This window comes from Cucurbita maxima, unplaced genomic scaffold (genome assembly GCF_002738345.1).
Source record: "Cucurbita maxima cultivar Rimu unplaced genomic scaffold, Cmax_1.0 Cma_Scf00005, whole genome shotgun sequence".
NCBI classification, from domain to species: domain Eukaryota; kingdom Viridiplantae; phylum Streptophyta; class Magnoliopsida; order Cucurbitales; family Cucurbitaceae; genus Cucurbita; species Cucurbita maxima.
Window position 1 is genome coordinate 5,313,865 of NW_019272021.1, and position 17,613 is coordinate 5,331,477.

The following is a 17,613-nucleotide window of genomic DNA, read 5'->3' on the forward strand; positions in this document are numbered from 1 at the left end:
ATAAAAATTAATTACAAAAATGCTGTTTAAAAAAATCCCTTAAATTTTATTAATATATTTTTAAATTTGCAATTACTTAATATAACTTTACATTTGTTACAATATTGAGGCTAAATGAATTTTTTGGCAAAACGATCCTATGAAACTTCACTATCCCTCGAATTAGCTTTACTCGTTTCCTGTACAATTTAGGTGGAGGGCAAAGAAGACCCATCGAGAAATATTACTTTAGAAGAGCTCAAACTCTAATGTGTCAACACCTACACGCCAGTAACAATCTCAAATAGACAGTTTAACACATCTACACGCCAATAACAATCTCAAGTAGACAGACAGTTTAACACATCTACACGCCAATAACAATCTCAAGTAGACAGTTTCTATGGAACGTAGTTATCCCAAAAGATAACAAAATCAGCCTATCGACCAGAAGTCAAATTTTAACATTGCAACTTGCCCTTATGTTTAATAAACAAATTTAAATTTAATTTGTTACAAACATATAACGTTGACTAAACTATTACTTAGATTATTATGCGTCTTGTACAAATAGTAAAGTTGCAGCTTGAAAATCTACATATTACTCCATAAATTGTCCCAATTTCCTCATCCCTAAACATAAAAGCATAATAATCTACCATTATTTTACATGAACTGTAAAGTTATCGCTTGAAAAATTCATAAACTTTATTGCATGTACATACAAAACGATCAAAATTGTACTTGTAGATAAAAAAAAGTAATTAATATTATAAAATTAAATGGATAAGCAAATTTTTTTTTTTTTTTTTTTTTTTTGAAGAAATAATTTTAAATGACTTGCAACAAAATGGTGAAGAAAACAATAAGTGGACGTCTTAGAAAACTGAAAAAAAAAAAAAAAAAAAAAACTGGACTGGACTGGATGTAAAGAGAACAATGAGAGAAAAAATGGATGTGGTTTCAGGGACTGGATTTGCGGTATAACTCTTAAATGTGAACTAGAGAAAGATCTCTAACTGCAGCCATAAGGTTAGTCGTCTTACTCGTCTGTCACACACCCTCTCGATGCTGCTTGCACGTTCTTGATGTACTGAAAACGAAGAACAATTTCGATTAAAGTTTTGTTTTTTTTTTTTTAAAAAAAAAAAAAAAAAAAAAAGAGAAACAGTTTTAGACGAGAATCGTAGAGATGGTAAGACACGAACCTTGTGGAGAACGCCTCTGGTAGCCTTGTATGCAGGTCGAATCCAGTTCTTTCTTCGTTCTTCCATCTCTTGATCGGATAATTGAACATCGATTCTCCGGTTCTGGACATCGACATTGATGATATCGCCATTTTGAACCAACCCGATTGGACCGCCTTCCTGGAAAATGGATACAGAAGAATCACTTAAACTTTATTTGATCAGAGAGAAGGCACAAGGACAGGAGGAAGAAGAGAGATCGCATTCTTAGTCTAAGCCTAAACTTCCATATTAGATTCTTCACTCCAAAAGTTTTAGCTACACTCTGATTCTCTCTTTCGTGTGCGAACACGACGATCGCCATAATGATTTACTGCAACAAATAATAATACTATCGACAAAAAAAAAAAATCTTATTTCAGGAAAGTTGATATATTTTCGCAAAATATTTGCAAGAATACATTCGTATAACGGATATAGAACCGAAAACTTTTCTTCCTCTGAACTCTCACTAAGCTTCTACTGTTTCAATGAAGTCCAAGAATTTAACAAAAGGGAGAAACAAAACGCACCACTGCTTCGGGGCATATGTGACCGACAACGAAGCCATGTGAACCTCCAGAGAACCGACCATCGGTAAGCAATGCCACTTCCTGTAGATGTCAATGGCAGTGTAAAGATGAATTTGACTTCAGAGGGGATGTAATCATCTTCATAACAACACGCGACTTTGACAGCAATGCTTTACAAATTAAACAAAAATCTAACATGAGTTTAGAGTTCAAACACCATACCTTCCCCAGACCTGCACCCATTATTGCACTAGTTGGTGTTAACATTTCCGGCATACCCGGTCCCCCCTTAGGGCCTTCGCCCCTAATGATCACTGTTCGTCCCTATGTAATTAAACAAATTGATTTCAATTACAACATACCAAAAAAAAAACACGAGTATGTATATATGTATATGTGCAAGTGTGTTATGTATCTAAATGTGCATGGATTACTTGTACTATTTATATTTGGATGGTGTAATCAAATGAGTATAAAAACCATAGATTTATATAACCTATCATTAGTACTAGTATGTAGTTATTTGAAAATGAACTTATGTGGTAGGTGGAATCTGCAACCTGTAACTAAGAATTGCATGCAGATATCAGATTAGATTATTAGCTTAAGATATAGGGATAAAGTCATCAGTACCTTAAAACTTGAAGGGTCCTCTGTTATAGCTGCAATCATCGCTTCTTCCCCTTCAAAAACAAGGGCAGGACCTACAAAACAGATTTATTTTAGGTAGAATGATTTATTTTCAGAGAATTCATTTTCATTCTTTGCAATATCTTGTAAGTTATAAGAATTTGGTTCAAAAGTTAAAAAAACGGAGAAACTTGCTATACAGATAAACTACGTCTTTTCTGCCTTATCACTTTAACCCCAAGGTTGTGTTTTCTGGATTTGGCCTTTTGAATGAAACCCTTTGTATCTCATCCAAAAAAATAAAAAAAGAAAAGAAAACAGAAAAAGAAAGAAAGACGAACGTCTTTTAAGAATTTGAGTAGTGATTCATCTGTAACACCAACTCTCTACCAACCAAAGACACGGGCATTAGATAGTGGCACGGAGGCACGAAGATGTATGTTCTGATAAATGATGAGATTCAGAACCACAATTCGAGGGTGAAGCAGTTGTGAAATGAAAAGTTCGTTGTTTCCTCATTTTTTTAAAAACAAAGATGCTCACAGTATTTTTCTTTTTTTTTTTTAATCAAAATTTTAACTGTGAATAACGTTTTTGGTTCATAAAGCATCTCGAAAGCTCAGTAAATGGTACCAGAGAAATATAGCCCCTCCTTGCCAGTAATCTTAGCCACCGAACCCTCGGGAGCAAGGTTTCCATATAATATTTGAAGGTGCCCTGTTTCCTTGATGGGATTGTCCAAGCTTCTGATAACATCCTGCATTCAAAGCATAAAAGGTAGTTATAAAGTGTTCCTTCAGATTTTCACCTCTATTGTAGCCGACATACCTGCCCTTCAGAAAGAGGTAGGAAAAGCTTAGCATTTTCGGCCAGCGTCTTTCCCGTAACTGAAAACAAAAAATAACATCACCAATGGAAATAGAAGTTAAAACGCAAATGCCATGGACGTGTTTGCTAAAACATACCAGTCATACAATCTCCATCTAAAAGTTCGTTCTCCAACAGATAGCGAATGACTGCAGGTGTTCCTCCAATCTATCAAAACAAATATTCAATACTTATCAAGAAGCATGATGGTAAACGTGTTGCACCCGTACATAATACAGTAAACCATAAGCACTAGTGGTAGCATTTTATATGACTGGCGATGAGATGAAAATAAACTCCAGACCTTGTGAATGTCCTCCATTACATATTTTCCACTAGGCTTAAGATCGGCAAGGAAGGGAACCCGATCGCTAACCTTCTGAAAATCATCAAGGGTTAAATCCAAACCAACAGACCTGCCAAGAATCATACATTAGCCCACGAAGATATCTATAGTAAAAGGAGTAGACAGTCGAGGAACAATTTTACATCAAGCTCTCCTCACCTTGCTATAGCAATCAAGTGTAGCACTGCATTAGTGGAACCACCCAAAGCCATAACAACAACCATTGCATTTCGTAGTGATTTTTCGGTAATAATATCCCGTGGTTTCAAATCCATCTTCAATAGATCCAGAAGATATTTTCCAGCTAAACGGCACTCGTCCAACTTTAGTGGATCCTCAGCAGGTGTTGACGAGCTTTAGGAAACATGAATCAGATAAGAAATAGGATAAATCTTGAGAATATCCTCGCTCCAAACTAATGTTGTGGACTGGAGATATAGCCTACCTGTAAGGAAGAGACATGCCCATGGTTTCAATAGCAGAAGCCATTGTATTAGCTGTATACATACCACCACAAGCCCCAGCCCCAGGGCAGGAGTTGCGGACAACACTCTTCCTCTGCTCATCACTTATTGACCCGCTAACATATTCTCCATATACCTAAGTACCATAATTAAAAGATGTTAAATGGAAACTTAAAATTTGGAAGAACAAATTTGACGAACGCAGTCATTAAGATTTTTTTAAACAGGCATCAACATATACAGCTCGATATCACATACAAACAAATTCAAATGACCTACTTTCTACTTTCTTAAATTTCTTAAAAATGTCAAATGACCTACTTTCTATTTTCTTAAATTTCTTAAAGATGTCAAATGACCATTCTCCATATTCTTTTTTGTTCTTATATATATGCATGCAAACTTTTATAAAGTACTAATTCCAGCAGTTGCATGCTTATGCAGACCCAGAGAAATCGTCCCTGAAAGAATGTTATGTTCATGCATTTGACATATACATAACGAGCTTTTAGTGCATAAATAACTTAATATGTTAATATAAATAAATTTTAAGATTTTTAAATGAAATAACTAAAAAATGAAAACTTCAAATACTTTGCCTTTAATATGCACGTACCTGAAATGCAGACACTATGTCGTATGTATTGCCTTGAAAATGACCGGGCTGCAAAAGAAAAGACGACAGAAAAAAATGTAAAATTACAAACAACTACAGAAACTTGCACTAATTAGCTTGAATTCAAATGAGGACAAAATACTAGTGTCTAAGTGAAAGTAGGAGGATGATAAACATGCAGCTATTAGCAACAAACTCAGTAATGATTCTTTTAATGTGAAGGCTCTGAAACTGATCATCTTCTGTAGTTCTACTCTGATAAAGATGGTGAGAAAAAAAATGTAATGAATCGAAGACACGAATTAAACACATTCCATTGTGCTAAAATAAATACAGGCCATTTACAAGTGAATAATTTTTAGCGAAGTTTTAGAAGGAAGACAACACCAGCTTCATGATAAACATGAGAATCAATTGAAAGATTATATTCAAGTCCTGGATATGAGCAAAATCCAAGTCCCAAACCTTGATGGTTCCACCATAAACCATAATACTTGGTCGATTCAGCCTACCCATCGCCATTATTGTTCCCGGCATCTGTAGAATAGCCAGTTATCAGTACAAAGTTGTAATGTGGGAAAAGAAAAACTGCTAATGCTTTTCAATGAAATTTTTTCTCTTTTCTTTGTAACTTAACTTCTAAATTTTCATGCAAAAAAAGGTGAAGTAAAAACAACATGCTGGTTAATCAGAAAAAGAAAAAAAAGAAATGAAGCCGGTGCTCACACAAGATCACACCCCGTTTAGTAAGGTCAGTTTTACAGACATGTAACCAATATTTCTCCAAGGATTTTTCTTTACCTCCTAGATCAAACTCAATGATTGTCGATAAAATCTAATATATAACATTCTTGTGGTATTAAAAATCGTGCGTATTTCCTAACATTGTTCTTTGTTTTCTAATCTTAAAGAACGTCTTTAAGATTGTCGCCAAATTTTGAAAACTAAAAGATTTGGTTTTACCTGTTTTAGTTTTAATTTGACTACGATTTCAGGAGTGAACGAAACAGAGGAAGTGCATGCACAATAGTTTACATAAGCTTACAGAAAACCGAGGTCAAGATTTAACAAATAGAGGTTAATCGATCGGGAATGGCACAAGGAAAACAGAGAAATGGAAGGGGGAAAAAGCAATTCAAATTTCAAAACAAGTCCGCAAATTTGAGTATGCAAGATAAAAAAAGAGGATCAGATTCTGTGCCACAAATAGCTGGAAATGGAAAGAAAATGAAAGAAAACTCACATTCTTATCACATCCAGGGATGGAGATATTTCCGTCATACCATTGAGCACTCATAACAGTCTCGATGCTATCGGCAATCAAGTCCCTCGACTGCAAGCTATAGCACATGCCTCTAGTCCCCATGGAAATGGCATCACTAACGCCAATCGTATTGAACCTAAAGCCAACCATGCCGGCCGCATTAACCCCATATTTGACAGCCTCGGAGAGCTTCAACAAGTGCATATTGCATGTATTGCCCTCATACCATACCGACGAAATCCCAATCTGAGGCTTCTTGAGATCATCATCGGAGAGACCGACGCCGTGTAGAATCGCCTGAGAGCCACCCTGGGACTTCGGCTCGGTAACGCGAGAGCTGTACTTGTTAAGCTTCAGAGCGCCAGGGGAACTGGGAGATGGAGAGTCTACGGACACCGGCGGCGGCGGAGATGGCGTAGTGACATTAGAAGTCGAGGCTCTGACAAAGAGGGAACGACTTCGTCGGACATTGGTATGGACAGGTGGTCTGACTGTGGTGAACGGAATGGCGCGTGGAGACGGAGCTATGATCGCCGATTGCATTTTGGCGCCGGAAAGGAACGGCAGCGGCAGAATCAGGGTTTAAGAAGGCTGCGGCTACAAGGCTAGATAGCAACAGGGAGACAGGAGAATACTCGTTCGAGAACAATAAGAAGAGTGCTGACATCGAATCTTATTAGTAAACGATCCCATCTTGGCTTTGTGAGCGGTTTTTTTTTTTTTTTTTTTTTTTAATTACTCCTCCTTTTTTCTAAAAATTAACTTGTTTTTAATTTAATTAATCAACTTTTACATTTAAGTTCTTAAATAAAATATCTTGAATTTGTTGTAATTTAACCCCTTTTTTTGGGTTAATTTATGCAAAATACCTATATTAAGTTTCAATTATATTGATAATACTTAGTTAATTTTTAATTTTACCTATAAATTTTAAAATATTGATTACTATTCTTTTAATTAAAACTTATATTAATAAATAATTAGTAATACATTTTAATTATTTTATTCATTGTCGTGCATTTTATTTATGCTTAATAAAGTAAAAATATTTTAATTTTGATTAAAAAAAAATATATAAATTATTAGATAAGACATAAACTATCATTTTAAAAAATAAAAAAATATATTTTAAAAACAAAACAATGGGACAAATACAGTAGATCCTGATAGTTTATGTCCGACACACACCAATAGTGAGAAAGGACAAATAAAATTTCAACTTATCCGTAGATTTCTTTTTTAATACTATTTTAACTTTTGAGACTTATTCTCTATTTAGTTCACATTAGAGTTATTTCATTTAATTCACATAGGTACAATTTTATAAATATTATTTATTATATACTTATTGCATTTTTATCTATTCAATATATATACATAATTTAAAATATTACAATATTAATTAAAATGATTCGATAAATATTATATAATTTTAACAATAATAATAAAAAAAACTATTCAATTATATAGTTTAATTTTATACTTAATGAAAAATATTATTAATATTTTGAGACTTATTCTATTTAGTTCACATGTGTACAATTTTATCAATTTTATTTATTTAATTTAATACCTATTATTCACATGTAGTTATTGTATTCTTATTTTACTCCATATGTATACATAATTTAGAATATTATAATATTAATTAAAATGATTTGATGGATGTTACATTCAAATTTGTGTTGGACAATTTTATTGGAATGATTTTAACAATATCATTAAAAAAAATTATTTAATTATATAATTTAATTTTATATTTAATATGTCAGTGAGAATTTAGGTAATTTCCCATTTTTGTCATTTTTAGTATTAAATAGGTTAATTAATCAAAGGAGTTTTTGTAATTACGTTAATTAATCACTGGAATAATTATTAGGTGCACCTTTAAGATTTATATATTTTGTTATTTTTTTAAATTTTTAAAATAAAATTAGAATTAACTTTTAAAAGTCGTCTTATGTCCTATTAATCTTATTTTAGAGTGAAATAATAAGTTTAAAATTGATGCGACAATAAATATATTTTTATTTTTAAAATAAAAGATATATTTAAATTAAAATGGATAAAGAGATAGAAGAAGTCTTGCATCCCAAATTTAAAGTTCTTAAAGTGAATGGTAAAAAATAATGGTTAAAAAATGTGAAAAAGAATAATAAATTATGGAAAAACTCGTACAATAATTGACTTCAAATAAGGTGATAATTTAATGTATGAAATAAAGTTTTTGTGGCCTCGACTTTTACCTCTGTCAGCTATGAAAATGCAAATTGTGGTAAAATAAATATATAATATGTATAGATTTAAATTTTATGTATTTATAATGATATCGGGTTAGGGCTTGAACCCAAGTCCCACGTGCCTATGTGGGTGGTTTGAAATGATGGAACGTTGGTGAGGGTGGTCTAGTAGTCGTGTTCCACTTGAGAAACGTTCATATTAGTTGCACAAATTTCACCTAATTGAGACTATAAAAATTGAGTTATATATACGTTTTAGTTTGAGATGAGTTTAATTTTTTTTAATTAAAAATTATATTTAGATTAAAATTTATTATTTTTTTATTACAACTCAACACGACCTCTTTGAAAACAGGGCTCACAGTCAAATTCAATTATACCATTAAATATTAGAATTTTATGAGATTTTATTTATTTTTGAAAATTATAACTTTTCGTTTAATTAAAATAAATGGAACCAACAAATGGGCTTTTCTCAGTGGGCTTTTCTTAGTGGGCTTCTGTCGCTCTACTACGGTTTATTTGTTCAATTATTTATTTCTGTTTTAGGAATATATATATATATATATATATAAAATATTAAAGAAAAAAGAAATCAATTTTGATATTTAAAGTGATTAAATCCCAAGTATTTAAACTCTAAATTTTAAATTTCCTCAAATTAAATATTAAATTCTAAAAAGTATTACAGTATTTACTTCCAGGTTCAATAAAAATTTTTAAATTGTAAAAAAAAAAAAAAACTAAATTAATAAACAAAGCATAATTAGCTGTGACAACTAATTTAGGGTTTTAATCACGTTGGATAATTAGGTGACAAATATTCAAATTTTAAAATAAATACAATAATTAAAGTCAATAAAAAATTTAGAGTGGTGCGGATCCAGCCCACTAGCCTTTTATTTTCCGCTCTATTTTTTTCTCCTAAATCACGCGTTTCATTAAAAGAAAAATAATAATAAATAAATAATAAATAAAAGTTCAAATATATTTGAAACCGTCTTTTTTTTAATAAATAATTTATTAAATTTTTTAGAATAAAAAGTACTTGAAACCTCCTTTGTTAAGCAATCACTAATCAACAAATTAATGCACTAATTGCCATTTTAAAAGTCAAAATTTATTAATTTTTTAATTTCCATTTTAGTATTTGTTTTTATTTTTTAAATGGTACAAAAACAATTATTTAAAAAATATTAAAATTAAAGAATATTTAAAAAATTAAACAGTAAAAAAAAAGCCTATTAGGGTGTTAAAAGTTTTGGTCTGTTACTGATTTTTGGTAAAATTAATAGAAAATTGAAGGGGGAAAGGAGGAAGAAAGAGGAAGTAGAAGTGGAAGTTCCTCATTTTCTGGCACAAATGGCGACTTTCCATTTTGGACAATCTGTGTTCTTCCGACTTCGTTTTACCCTCCGCTGTGTTCTTATCTCTTAATCTTTCAGTTCGCGAAGGTAAAAATTATCGAGAGATAAAACCCTTGGATTTCAATTTCTTTCGCTTTCTATTATGCATTTGATTTCATTTGATTTTTGAACGCGTTGTTCTCTTTGACAAAACCTCCCCAAATCCGCTATGTTCTTGTAGATCTCGCTGTTTCAATTTTTCTTTGTCTGCCTACCAACCGCTTGCGCGACCCTTTTTTTGTTTGTTGATCGTCTTTTTGATACAAACATTGCTTGGATGGTGGGGTTTTCCTGCTTTTTCCTGTGTTCCTTTCTTGATTCCTTTACATATTTTTATCCATTTCTTTACAGATTCGGTTGCTTTTGATTGTTTTTCTTTTCTTTTTTTTTTCCCCCCTCCAATTTATAATTCGTGCTTCACGCACCCACATGCATGTTTTTGGGTTTGTCTGATCTGGATTGGATCACAAGGGTCTTATGTTCTTTTTCTACTTGTAGAGAGAGAATGAGAGGAGAGAGGGAAAGAGAGGGTGGGGTTTTGGCTCTCTTTCTGCAATCTTGGTCTCTTTGAGGGGTCATGGAAGAAGCACACAGGAGGAGGAGGAGAAGGTGAGATTTCTTGAATTGAAGGATATTGCCACTGGCCCATTTGATAAACCTTTCTTCTTTGTTTGATATTGGCGTCAACGTTTTCTATTGGGCTGTCGGTTTTCTTCTCGTGACGGTCTGGTGTAGTCAATTGTGGCTGCTGGAACTTCGGAAAGGGTTCAAGTAATTCTTCTTTTTGTTGGATAATTATGATCTGGTGGTTATTTTTCATAGTTGAATCTGCTTCTCCTTAATCATTATGTCCTTGCTCGTGTGCTCCCCTGTGCTTCTTGATCTCTGTTGAGTTTTTGAGTTGAATGACTGTTGATTTTGAATGTTCTTGAGCCATGGCTGGTATCGATGTTTCGAAGTATGCGCATAGTCTGGTACACAAGGCTGTGGCCACCAGAGATTATACCAATCTCAAGAGAATCTTTGCAGGCCTTCCTCGGCTTTGCAATCCTTCTGAGATTCACACTGAGGCTGCTTCATTAGCTGAGGAAAGCAAGGCTGATGCCATTTCTGCTATGGTTGATTGTCGAGATGTCCCGAATCGGGATACTCCACTGCATTTGGCTGTAAAGCTCGGGGATGAGACTGCTACCGAAATGCTTATGGTTGCAGGGGCAGATTGGAGCTTGCAGAATGAGAATGGTTGGAGTGCACTTCAGGAAGCAATTTGCAGTAGACAGGAAGGGATTGCTATGATAATAGTTCGGCACTACCAGCCTTTGGCTTGGGGAAAATGGTGTCGGAGATTGCCTCGCTTGATTGAGACTATGCGAAGAATGAAGGATTTCTACATGGAAATCACATTCCACTTCGAGAGTTCGGTGATCCCTTTCATATCTAGAATCGCTCCTTCAGATACTTACAAGATCTGGAAAAGAGGTGCTAACTTGAGGGCAGATATGACACTGGCCGGTTTTGATGGATTTAGGATCCAACGTGCCGACCAGAGCGTTCTTTTTCTTGGCGATGGGACTGAGGATGGGAAAGTACCTTCTGGTTCACTCTGTATGGTCTCACACAAGGAGAAGGAGGTAATGAATGCTTTGGACGGCGCTGGTGCTCAAGCAACTGAAGAAGAGATTAGACAAGAAGTGACAGCAATGTCTCGGACTAATATATTTAGACCCGGGATTGACGTCACTCAGGCTGTTCTTTTGCCCCAGCTGACTTGGAGGCGCCAGGAGAAAACCGAATTGGTGGGTGCCTGGAAAGCTAAAGTATATGATATGCATAATGTGGTCGTTAGTATCAAATCCAGGAGGGTCCCTGGGGCAATGACAGATGATGAATTCTTCTCATCGTGTAATGAAAATGAAACTGAGAGCGAGGAGTTTGCTGACATTTTAACCGAGGATGAACGAAAGCAACTTGAGAATGCACTTAAATTAGATTCAACTGATTTGGCTTCTTCTGAGAATGGTGATGGGACTATTGCGCACCGGCACAGTTGTGTTGAACAAAGGGAAGTTCCTGTTGAGGATGTAAATGGATGTAGAAATGGAGAGATTCGACCAGAAAAGAAAGGATGGTTCGGGGGATGGAGGAAACGGGATAGCAAAAATGAAGGGCAAAAGAAGATTGCTCCTCCAAGAAGCTCCCTTTCTATGGATGATAAGGTAGGTGATCTTCTAGGGGACTCTCCTACCGAAAATCATAGCAGCATCCCTGGAAGACATTCTGTAGAGATAGTCCCTGAACACCGAAGAGGAAGGGAAACGAGAGCTACCTCTTCGACTTCTGAGAGCAAAAATCGGCATAAGGATGGGAGTCATGAAAATGAGTACAAGAAAGGGTTAAGACCCGTTCTTTGGCTCTCTCCGAACTTTCCTCTACAAACCGATGAACTATTGCCATTGCTGGATATTTTAGCTAACAAGGTCAAGGCAGTTCGGCGTTTGAGAGAACTGCTTACCACAAAACTCCCACTGGGAACGTTTCCAGTCAAGGTATGGTACTTGTTATGTTGAGCCGAATTTTATATTTAACAAAGCAAAACTGGAAGATAGTTTTTTAAGTTATTTTTTCTTAATTGTTTGCTTGGTTCTAGTATTCCCTCAATATATAGTTGGGAAGTGAAATTTTGCATATGGCATGCTTAGAGAAGTCTGCTAGCATTGGATCGATCTGAATATTTTAGATTTTACATTCACAAGCCTGCTCTTTTTGCTCGTCTCCCTGTCGATGTGGTGCTTCTAAGTTATTGCCGTTCAAAGCCCGATAATTAAAACTTGTTATCTCTAGCTTTTACGAGTCAATAATGTTTGATTCTGGTGTTACACCTACCTACTGGTCTCAATATCTCAAGTTTCATGGTTCTGAGGCTAGTAAGACTATGATATCTGAATTTTTCTCATCATTTCTTAGTGTATATATATACATACATAGATATAGATACAGATACATAGATATAGACATTGTAGTGGCCCAGGCCCACCGCTTGCAAATATTGTCCTCTTTAGGCTTTTGTTCAAGGTTATTAAAACGCGTCTCTTAGGGAAAGGTTTTCACACCCTTATAAAGGGTGTTTCGTTCTCCTCCCCAACCGATGTGAAATCTCACAAATATAGATATAGATAGACAGACCGTTAATTAAATACCCAATGAGTTACTTTGATCAGTGCTCTTGTGAGTTAGTTATTGAATCATGGCTGGTCAATCTGCACATAGCATTACTCGTAGAACGAGAACAGCCTGATGGCTATGAAGTAATTTCCTTCTGGCATTTGTTGGCTAGATCAAGTCAGATTACTCGTATTTTCATTTTCTTCCTTTCGCGATTGTTAGTTTTAAACATGGTGAAGTTTTTGTTCTTTTTAATGAAAAACCGTGTTCGTTTTGAGCTGGAGGTAGTAAGTAGGATGATTAAGGTGTGTATGTTGTTTAATTAACTTGAAGTATTAAAGAGGTTAATGCATTTTTCAGTTAAGTTAGTTATTGATGTTGTAGTTTCTTTGCAGGTTGCCATCCCTGTGGTTCCAACCATCAGAGTGATTGTTACCTTCACAAAGTATGAAGAACTTCAACCAGTGGACGAGTTTGCGACGCCCCCATCAAGCCCTACAGCTGCAGCAGCAGGCAGGGAGAGCCCTTCCGCCATAAGTGCCTCCAGTTCATCTTGGTTTCAGTGGATAAAAGCCCCGTATCAACGCTCGAGTTCATCGTCCAGTGTTTCTAGCAGTAGGATAGAAACTCTGGAAGACCCGTTCGCCATCCCCCGCGATTACACCTGGGTTACCGCTGAAGCAAAGAAAAAGAAAATGCAGGAAAAGAACAAAGCAAAGAAAGGGAGAAATCGCCGTGACTGATCGAATCAAAGTCGTCACGAGTTCGATTCCCTCGAAGTCAAAACACTGGTGAGAGGCTGATCAAAACAAATTAGAAGAACAGATTCGAGGTAGGAAATAGTTTTTACTCGTTTAAAAATTCATCGATTCGTGTATACTTTGAAGGAAGAAATTCTTGTAGGTAGAAAGAATAACACACTGTTGTGAATTTTTACAATTTTTACACCATTTACTTTCACTTCTTACATTGTTCTCTTAATTAACAAGCTCATGGGGTAATATTTTCGTGTATATTTTGTATTTAAAAATGTCAAATTTATATATATATTTTATTTTTACCAGAAAAAAGAATGATGAGTTACGAACTTGTGATGAACAAAATCTAATCAGCTTGGTGGTCTAATCGAAGCCTGAGATAAGGTTTTTTTCCTGTCTTGATTACTTATGCCGGCCTGTCGTTTAGGTGTTTGGATTGTCGGCCACTATCGCCGACACGAGGAACCTGTCGTCTCCGTGACGTGGCGGGATGTGTTCCTCCTCGTCCCGTGGGAAAAAGTAAAAGTAAAGCATTTTGTAGACCAGGCATCACTTTATTATTGTAAAACGTACAAAATATTAAATAAATGTTACTAATATAAATAATAGATATTTTAACTCGTTTTTAAAAAAACAAAACGTTCATTTATTAATTTAAATATTTATTTGATTTTTTTAATAATTTTAAGATTTATTGAAAGTATATTAAATTTTAAATTATTAGGGGGTAAAATTGGGGGACTAAAGTGTCTTTTCACGAGAACTGTCAGATTAAATGGGTTTCACCAAAATGCCACAAAAAATGGAGGTTGGCAGAGTACATCATAACTACTTGTATTTGTAATTCTCGAAAAGGTAATAGACACGTGTCAAATTATGATTCGTTACTACGACTTACAATACATTAATGAACTTGGACTGGATTTGGTCTAGTTTCATCCCCTTGTATGAAAGCGCAAAAACGTCAATACGAACCCGAAAGCCTCCATTGTTGCGACCTCCATGGATAAAGATATGAAAATTCTCTCGTTTCACTCTTTAGATCAATGGTTGCTTTGTGCTTTTAGAACGTGAAAGTGCGTGTAAATCTTTCTATTTAGAGAGAGAGGATTTTGAATCTGTGTTGTTTGATCGGGAAGGACGATGAGCGACGGGAAGAAAGGAGATCTAAACTTGGAAGCTCCATTTCATGTTGTTCATAAGCTTCCTGCTGGTGATAGTCCCTATGTTCGAGCCAAACACGTCCAGGTATTCAACTTGGAATTAATTCGTCAAGTTCATATAACGAACTGTAAGGATCATAATTCTCTGCTTTTTATATTTGATGTCCCGTTTCGTTCAATTACTGTTCCGTGTATGGATGTATATTCATTGTTTGCACCGAGTTTCTGCCGGTTTTTGTGTTGGATTAGTTTCTCCGCAGTACAAATAAGATCCGTTTTGAATGTTGATTAACTTGTTTATCAGTAGGAAAACCGATTTTGTAGAAAATGAATCTGAAACGGAAATTTTTCAGTCGATAACCATGAAAAGGGATGCTCAGTTCATTATTACCAATATTTTTTATACGGACGAATTTGGAAACTTTTGACTCTTGCTATATCTCATTTATCCTCAAATCTGCTGAACTATATAAATGATCATTGTTATAGGGAATTGAAGTTTCATATTGTTCTCATTATAATAGATTGGAATGAAACTTTTTAAAATTCTAGGTATAATTGAAATGAACCTCATCTGAACTATTTTGATAATTTAAATAAAGAATTCAAGAATCCGCAATTATATTTGAGCGCTTACAGTCCCAATCTTGGCATCTCCGTTTCTTTCATGAATGCTCTTCATTCTAACTTCAGAATGAGATTGTGTTAGGAATCACGACTTCATATAATAATATGATATTGTCCAGTTTGAACCTAAGTTTTCATGACTCTATTTTAGCTTCTTTAAAAGGCTTCATAATTCTTTTACTTGTAAATTTATGATGATTTCCTAAATTAGCCAACATAATCCGTACAATTCCTCGACGGATTGGACATAGAATATTATGTTGATTGTGCTTTATGTTTCTTTTGACTCCTGCTTTCTAACGAATTGCCTATTATTTCTGAAAATTCAGCTCGTTGAGAAGGATCCAGAAGCAGCCATAGTCCTCTTTTGGAAGGCAATAAATGCGGGAGATAGAGTAGATAGTGCTCTGAAAGACATGGCAGTCGTCATGAAACAGCAAGACAGAGCAGAAGAAGCCATTGAAGCCATCAATTCTTTCAGGGATCGCTGCTCCAAACAAGCTCAGGAGTCATTGGACAATGTTCTCATTGATTTGTACAAGGTAAACAAAAGATTTGGTTTCTGTGTTTTTGATAGTCAAAATCATATAATGGCTTAACCCCTTAGAGCTAATTACTTTGAAAAACTTATTCAAATTCAAAACTCCTCTAGTTGCATGACTTAGAAAAGGTCCACGACTAGTCTCCCAATATTAACTTTCAAGTCATTCTAGCATAATTTTTAGTTATGATGAAAGCAAGTCCATTTAATGAAACATGGAAAAGCATTTATGAAAACTTCTGAGTTGTCGTCTTGACATGTTTGGCAGAAATGTGGAAGAATTGAGGAGCAGATAGATCTGTTGAAGCAGAAACTTCGGATGATTAATCAAGGAGAAGCCTTCAATGGAAAGCCCACAAAGACAGCTCGCTCTCACGGAAAGAAGTTTCAGGTCACCATCAGGCAAGAGACTTCAAGGATACTGGTATGTGTTGGATGAAGTCCATATCGGTTAATTTAGGAAATGATAATGGGTTTATAATCAAAGAATACTATCTATTGGTGTGAGGCCTCAAGCCCAAAGCAAAGTCATAAGAGCTTATGCTCAAAGTGGACAATATCGTACCATTGTGGAGAGTCGTGTTCATTTAACAGTATGAACGGACGGCCCTCAATTCACTCCTCTTCTATTTGAAGGAAAAGAAACTTTTAAACATACAGAAACCAAACTAAAAAAAAAAACAAAAGATGCCTCCAATGGCATAGAAAAAGCTTAAATCATAACTGTCTTGCATATATATGAAGGCTTTGTAGTTTGATATTAAAAAACATGAAACTCCGCCATTGCAGGGTAACTTGGGATGGGCGTATATGCAGCAAGAGAACCACAGAGCAGCAGAAGCCGTATACCAAAAGGCCCAAATCATAGACCCAGATGCAAACAAGGCCTGCAACTTGAGCCTGTGCCTGATGAAGCAATTTCGACATTCAGAAGCAAGGCTAGTGCTGGAACAAGTGCTGCAGAACAAGATTGCAGGATCCAACGACCAGAAATCAAGAAAACGAGCCGAAGAACTGATGAGGGAATTGGAAGAATCCCAATCGACAAACAAGTCGTTAACTGAAGATGGATTCACCATGGAGGGGCTTGATCAGTTGGTGATGAACCAATGGTCGCCGTTGAGATCTAGAAGGCTTCCAATTTTTGAAGAAATTTCCCAATTTAGAGATCAATTGGCTTGTTGATCGAATTTGGACTGGAGAGCTCATTTGGAGTTTAGAGTTTTGCGCCTTCCAGGTGTGTTTACTTCTTTTTTTCTTTTCTTTCTTTTCTTTCTTTTCTTTTATTTTATACGTGAGAGAGATAGAGAGAGGGTGATGTGATTGGTTAAGAAGACTTTAAGAGAAGGGTGACGAAAGAAAGCTTGCTGTCATTTTGTGTTGTATAGTTGCAGGAGAGAGTCCATATCTCATCCGTGTACACAAAGGTTTCATTCAATAATGTAGTTGGTGTTGATGACCAGCAGATATAGTCCAAAAAATATGAATGATTTTTACTTTTAAAGACAGAGTTTGAGGGTGTGAAATAATGGTTTTACCCCGTAAATAAATGCGAGCACTTTCTCGTTTTGTCTCTCTGGGGCCAACCAACTTTTGGAGTAAAAAAAAAAAAAAATCAAAAGAGCCAATTAGAATAAGAGATTGTAAGAGTTGTAGTAAAGAACCTTTCCGAGTTAGTGGTCCGGATATCATGAGTGATAATGAATAGGCTGAAATCTTGCAAAAAAATATGATGAAAAACAAACTAAAAAAAGTACTCAGTTATGGATAAAAAATTTACCAAAAAACAAA

General features: G+C 35.1%; 3 protein-coding genes across 5 annotated transcripts; 2 read left to right on the forward strand and 1 right to left on the reverse strand.

The window, feature by feature from the left end:
• Nucleotides 1-709: 709 nt before the first annotated feature.
• LOC111479678 (dihydroxy-acid dehydratase, chloroplastic-like) lies at nt 710-6,577 on the reverse strand. Its single transcript, XM_023124488.1, has 14 exons — nt 5,905-6,577; nt 5,127-5,198; nt 4,662-4,709; nt 4,027-4,181; nt 3,741-3,935; nt 3,540-3,651; nt 3,334-3,403; nt 3,197-3,255; nt 3,002-3,125; nt 2,372-2,442; nt 1,961-2,062; nt 1,739-1,819; nt 1,188-1,346; nt 710-1,072 (listed from the first exon to the last, which is right to left on the reverse strand). Exons 1-14 carry the CDS (start codon nt 6,466-6,468, stop codon nt 1,022-1,024), a joined length of 1,863 nt encoding a protein of 620 aa, XP_022980256.1. The 5' UTR covers nt 6,469-6,577; the 3' UTR covers nt 710-1,021.
• Nucleotides 6,578-9,426: 2,849 nt separating this feature from the next.
• Nucleotides 9,427-13,746, forward strand: LOC111479672. 3 transcript variants are annotated; one of them, XM_023124480.1, is made up of 3 exons: nt 9,427-10,180; nt 10,307-12,117; nt 13,129-13,746. In XM_023124480.1, the coding sequence occupies exons 2-3, from the start codon at nt 10,507-10,509 to the stop codon at nt 13,474-13,476; spliced, it is 1,959 nt and encodes a 652-aa protein (XP_022980248.1). In that variant the 5' UTR covers nt 9,427-10,180; nt 10,307-10,506; the 3' UTR covers nt 13,477-13,746. The 3 variants fall into 3 exon arrangements, with proteins under 3 accessions (XP_022980248.1, XP_022980247.1, XP_022980246.1); XM_023124479.1 differs by having other exon boundaries at nt 9,427-9,619; nt 10,070-12,117; XM_023124478.1 differs by having other exon boundaries at nt 9,427-12,117.
• Nucleotides 13,747-14,464: 718 nt separating this feature from the next.
• Nucleotides 14,465-17,303, forward strand: LOC111479759 (protein SULFUR DEFICIENCY-INDUCED 1-like). Its single transcript, XM_023124604.1, has 4 exons — nt 14,465-14,739; nt 15,611-15,823; nt 16,091-16,246; nt 16,612-17,303. The coding sequence occupies exons 1-4, from the start codon at nt 14,635-14,637 to the stop codon at nt 17,005-17,007; spliced, it is 870 nt and encodes a 289-aa protein (XP_022980372.1). The 5' UTR covers nt 14,465-14,634; the 3' UTR covers nt 17,008-17,303.
• Nucleotides 17,304-17,613: the final 310 nt, after the last annotated feature.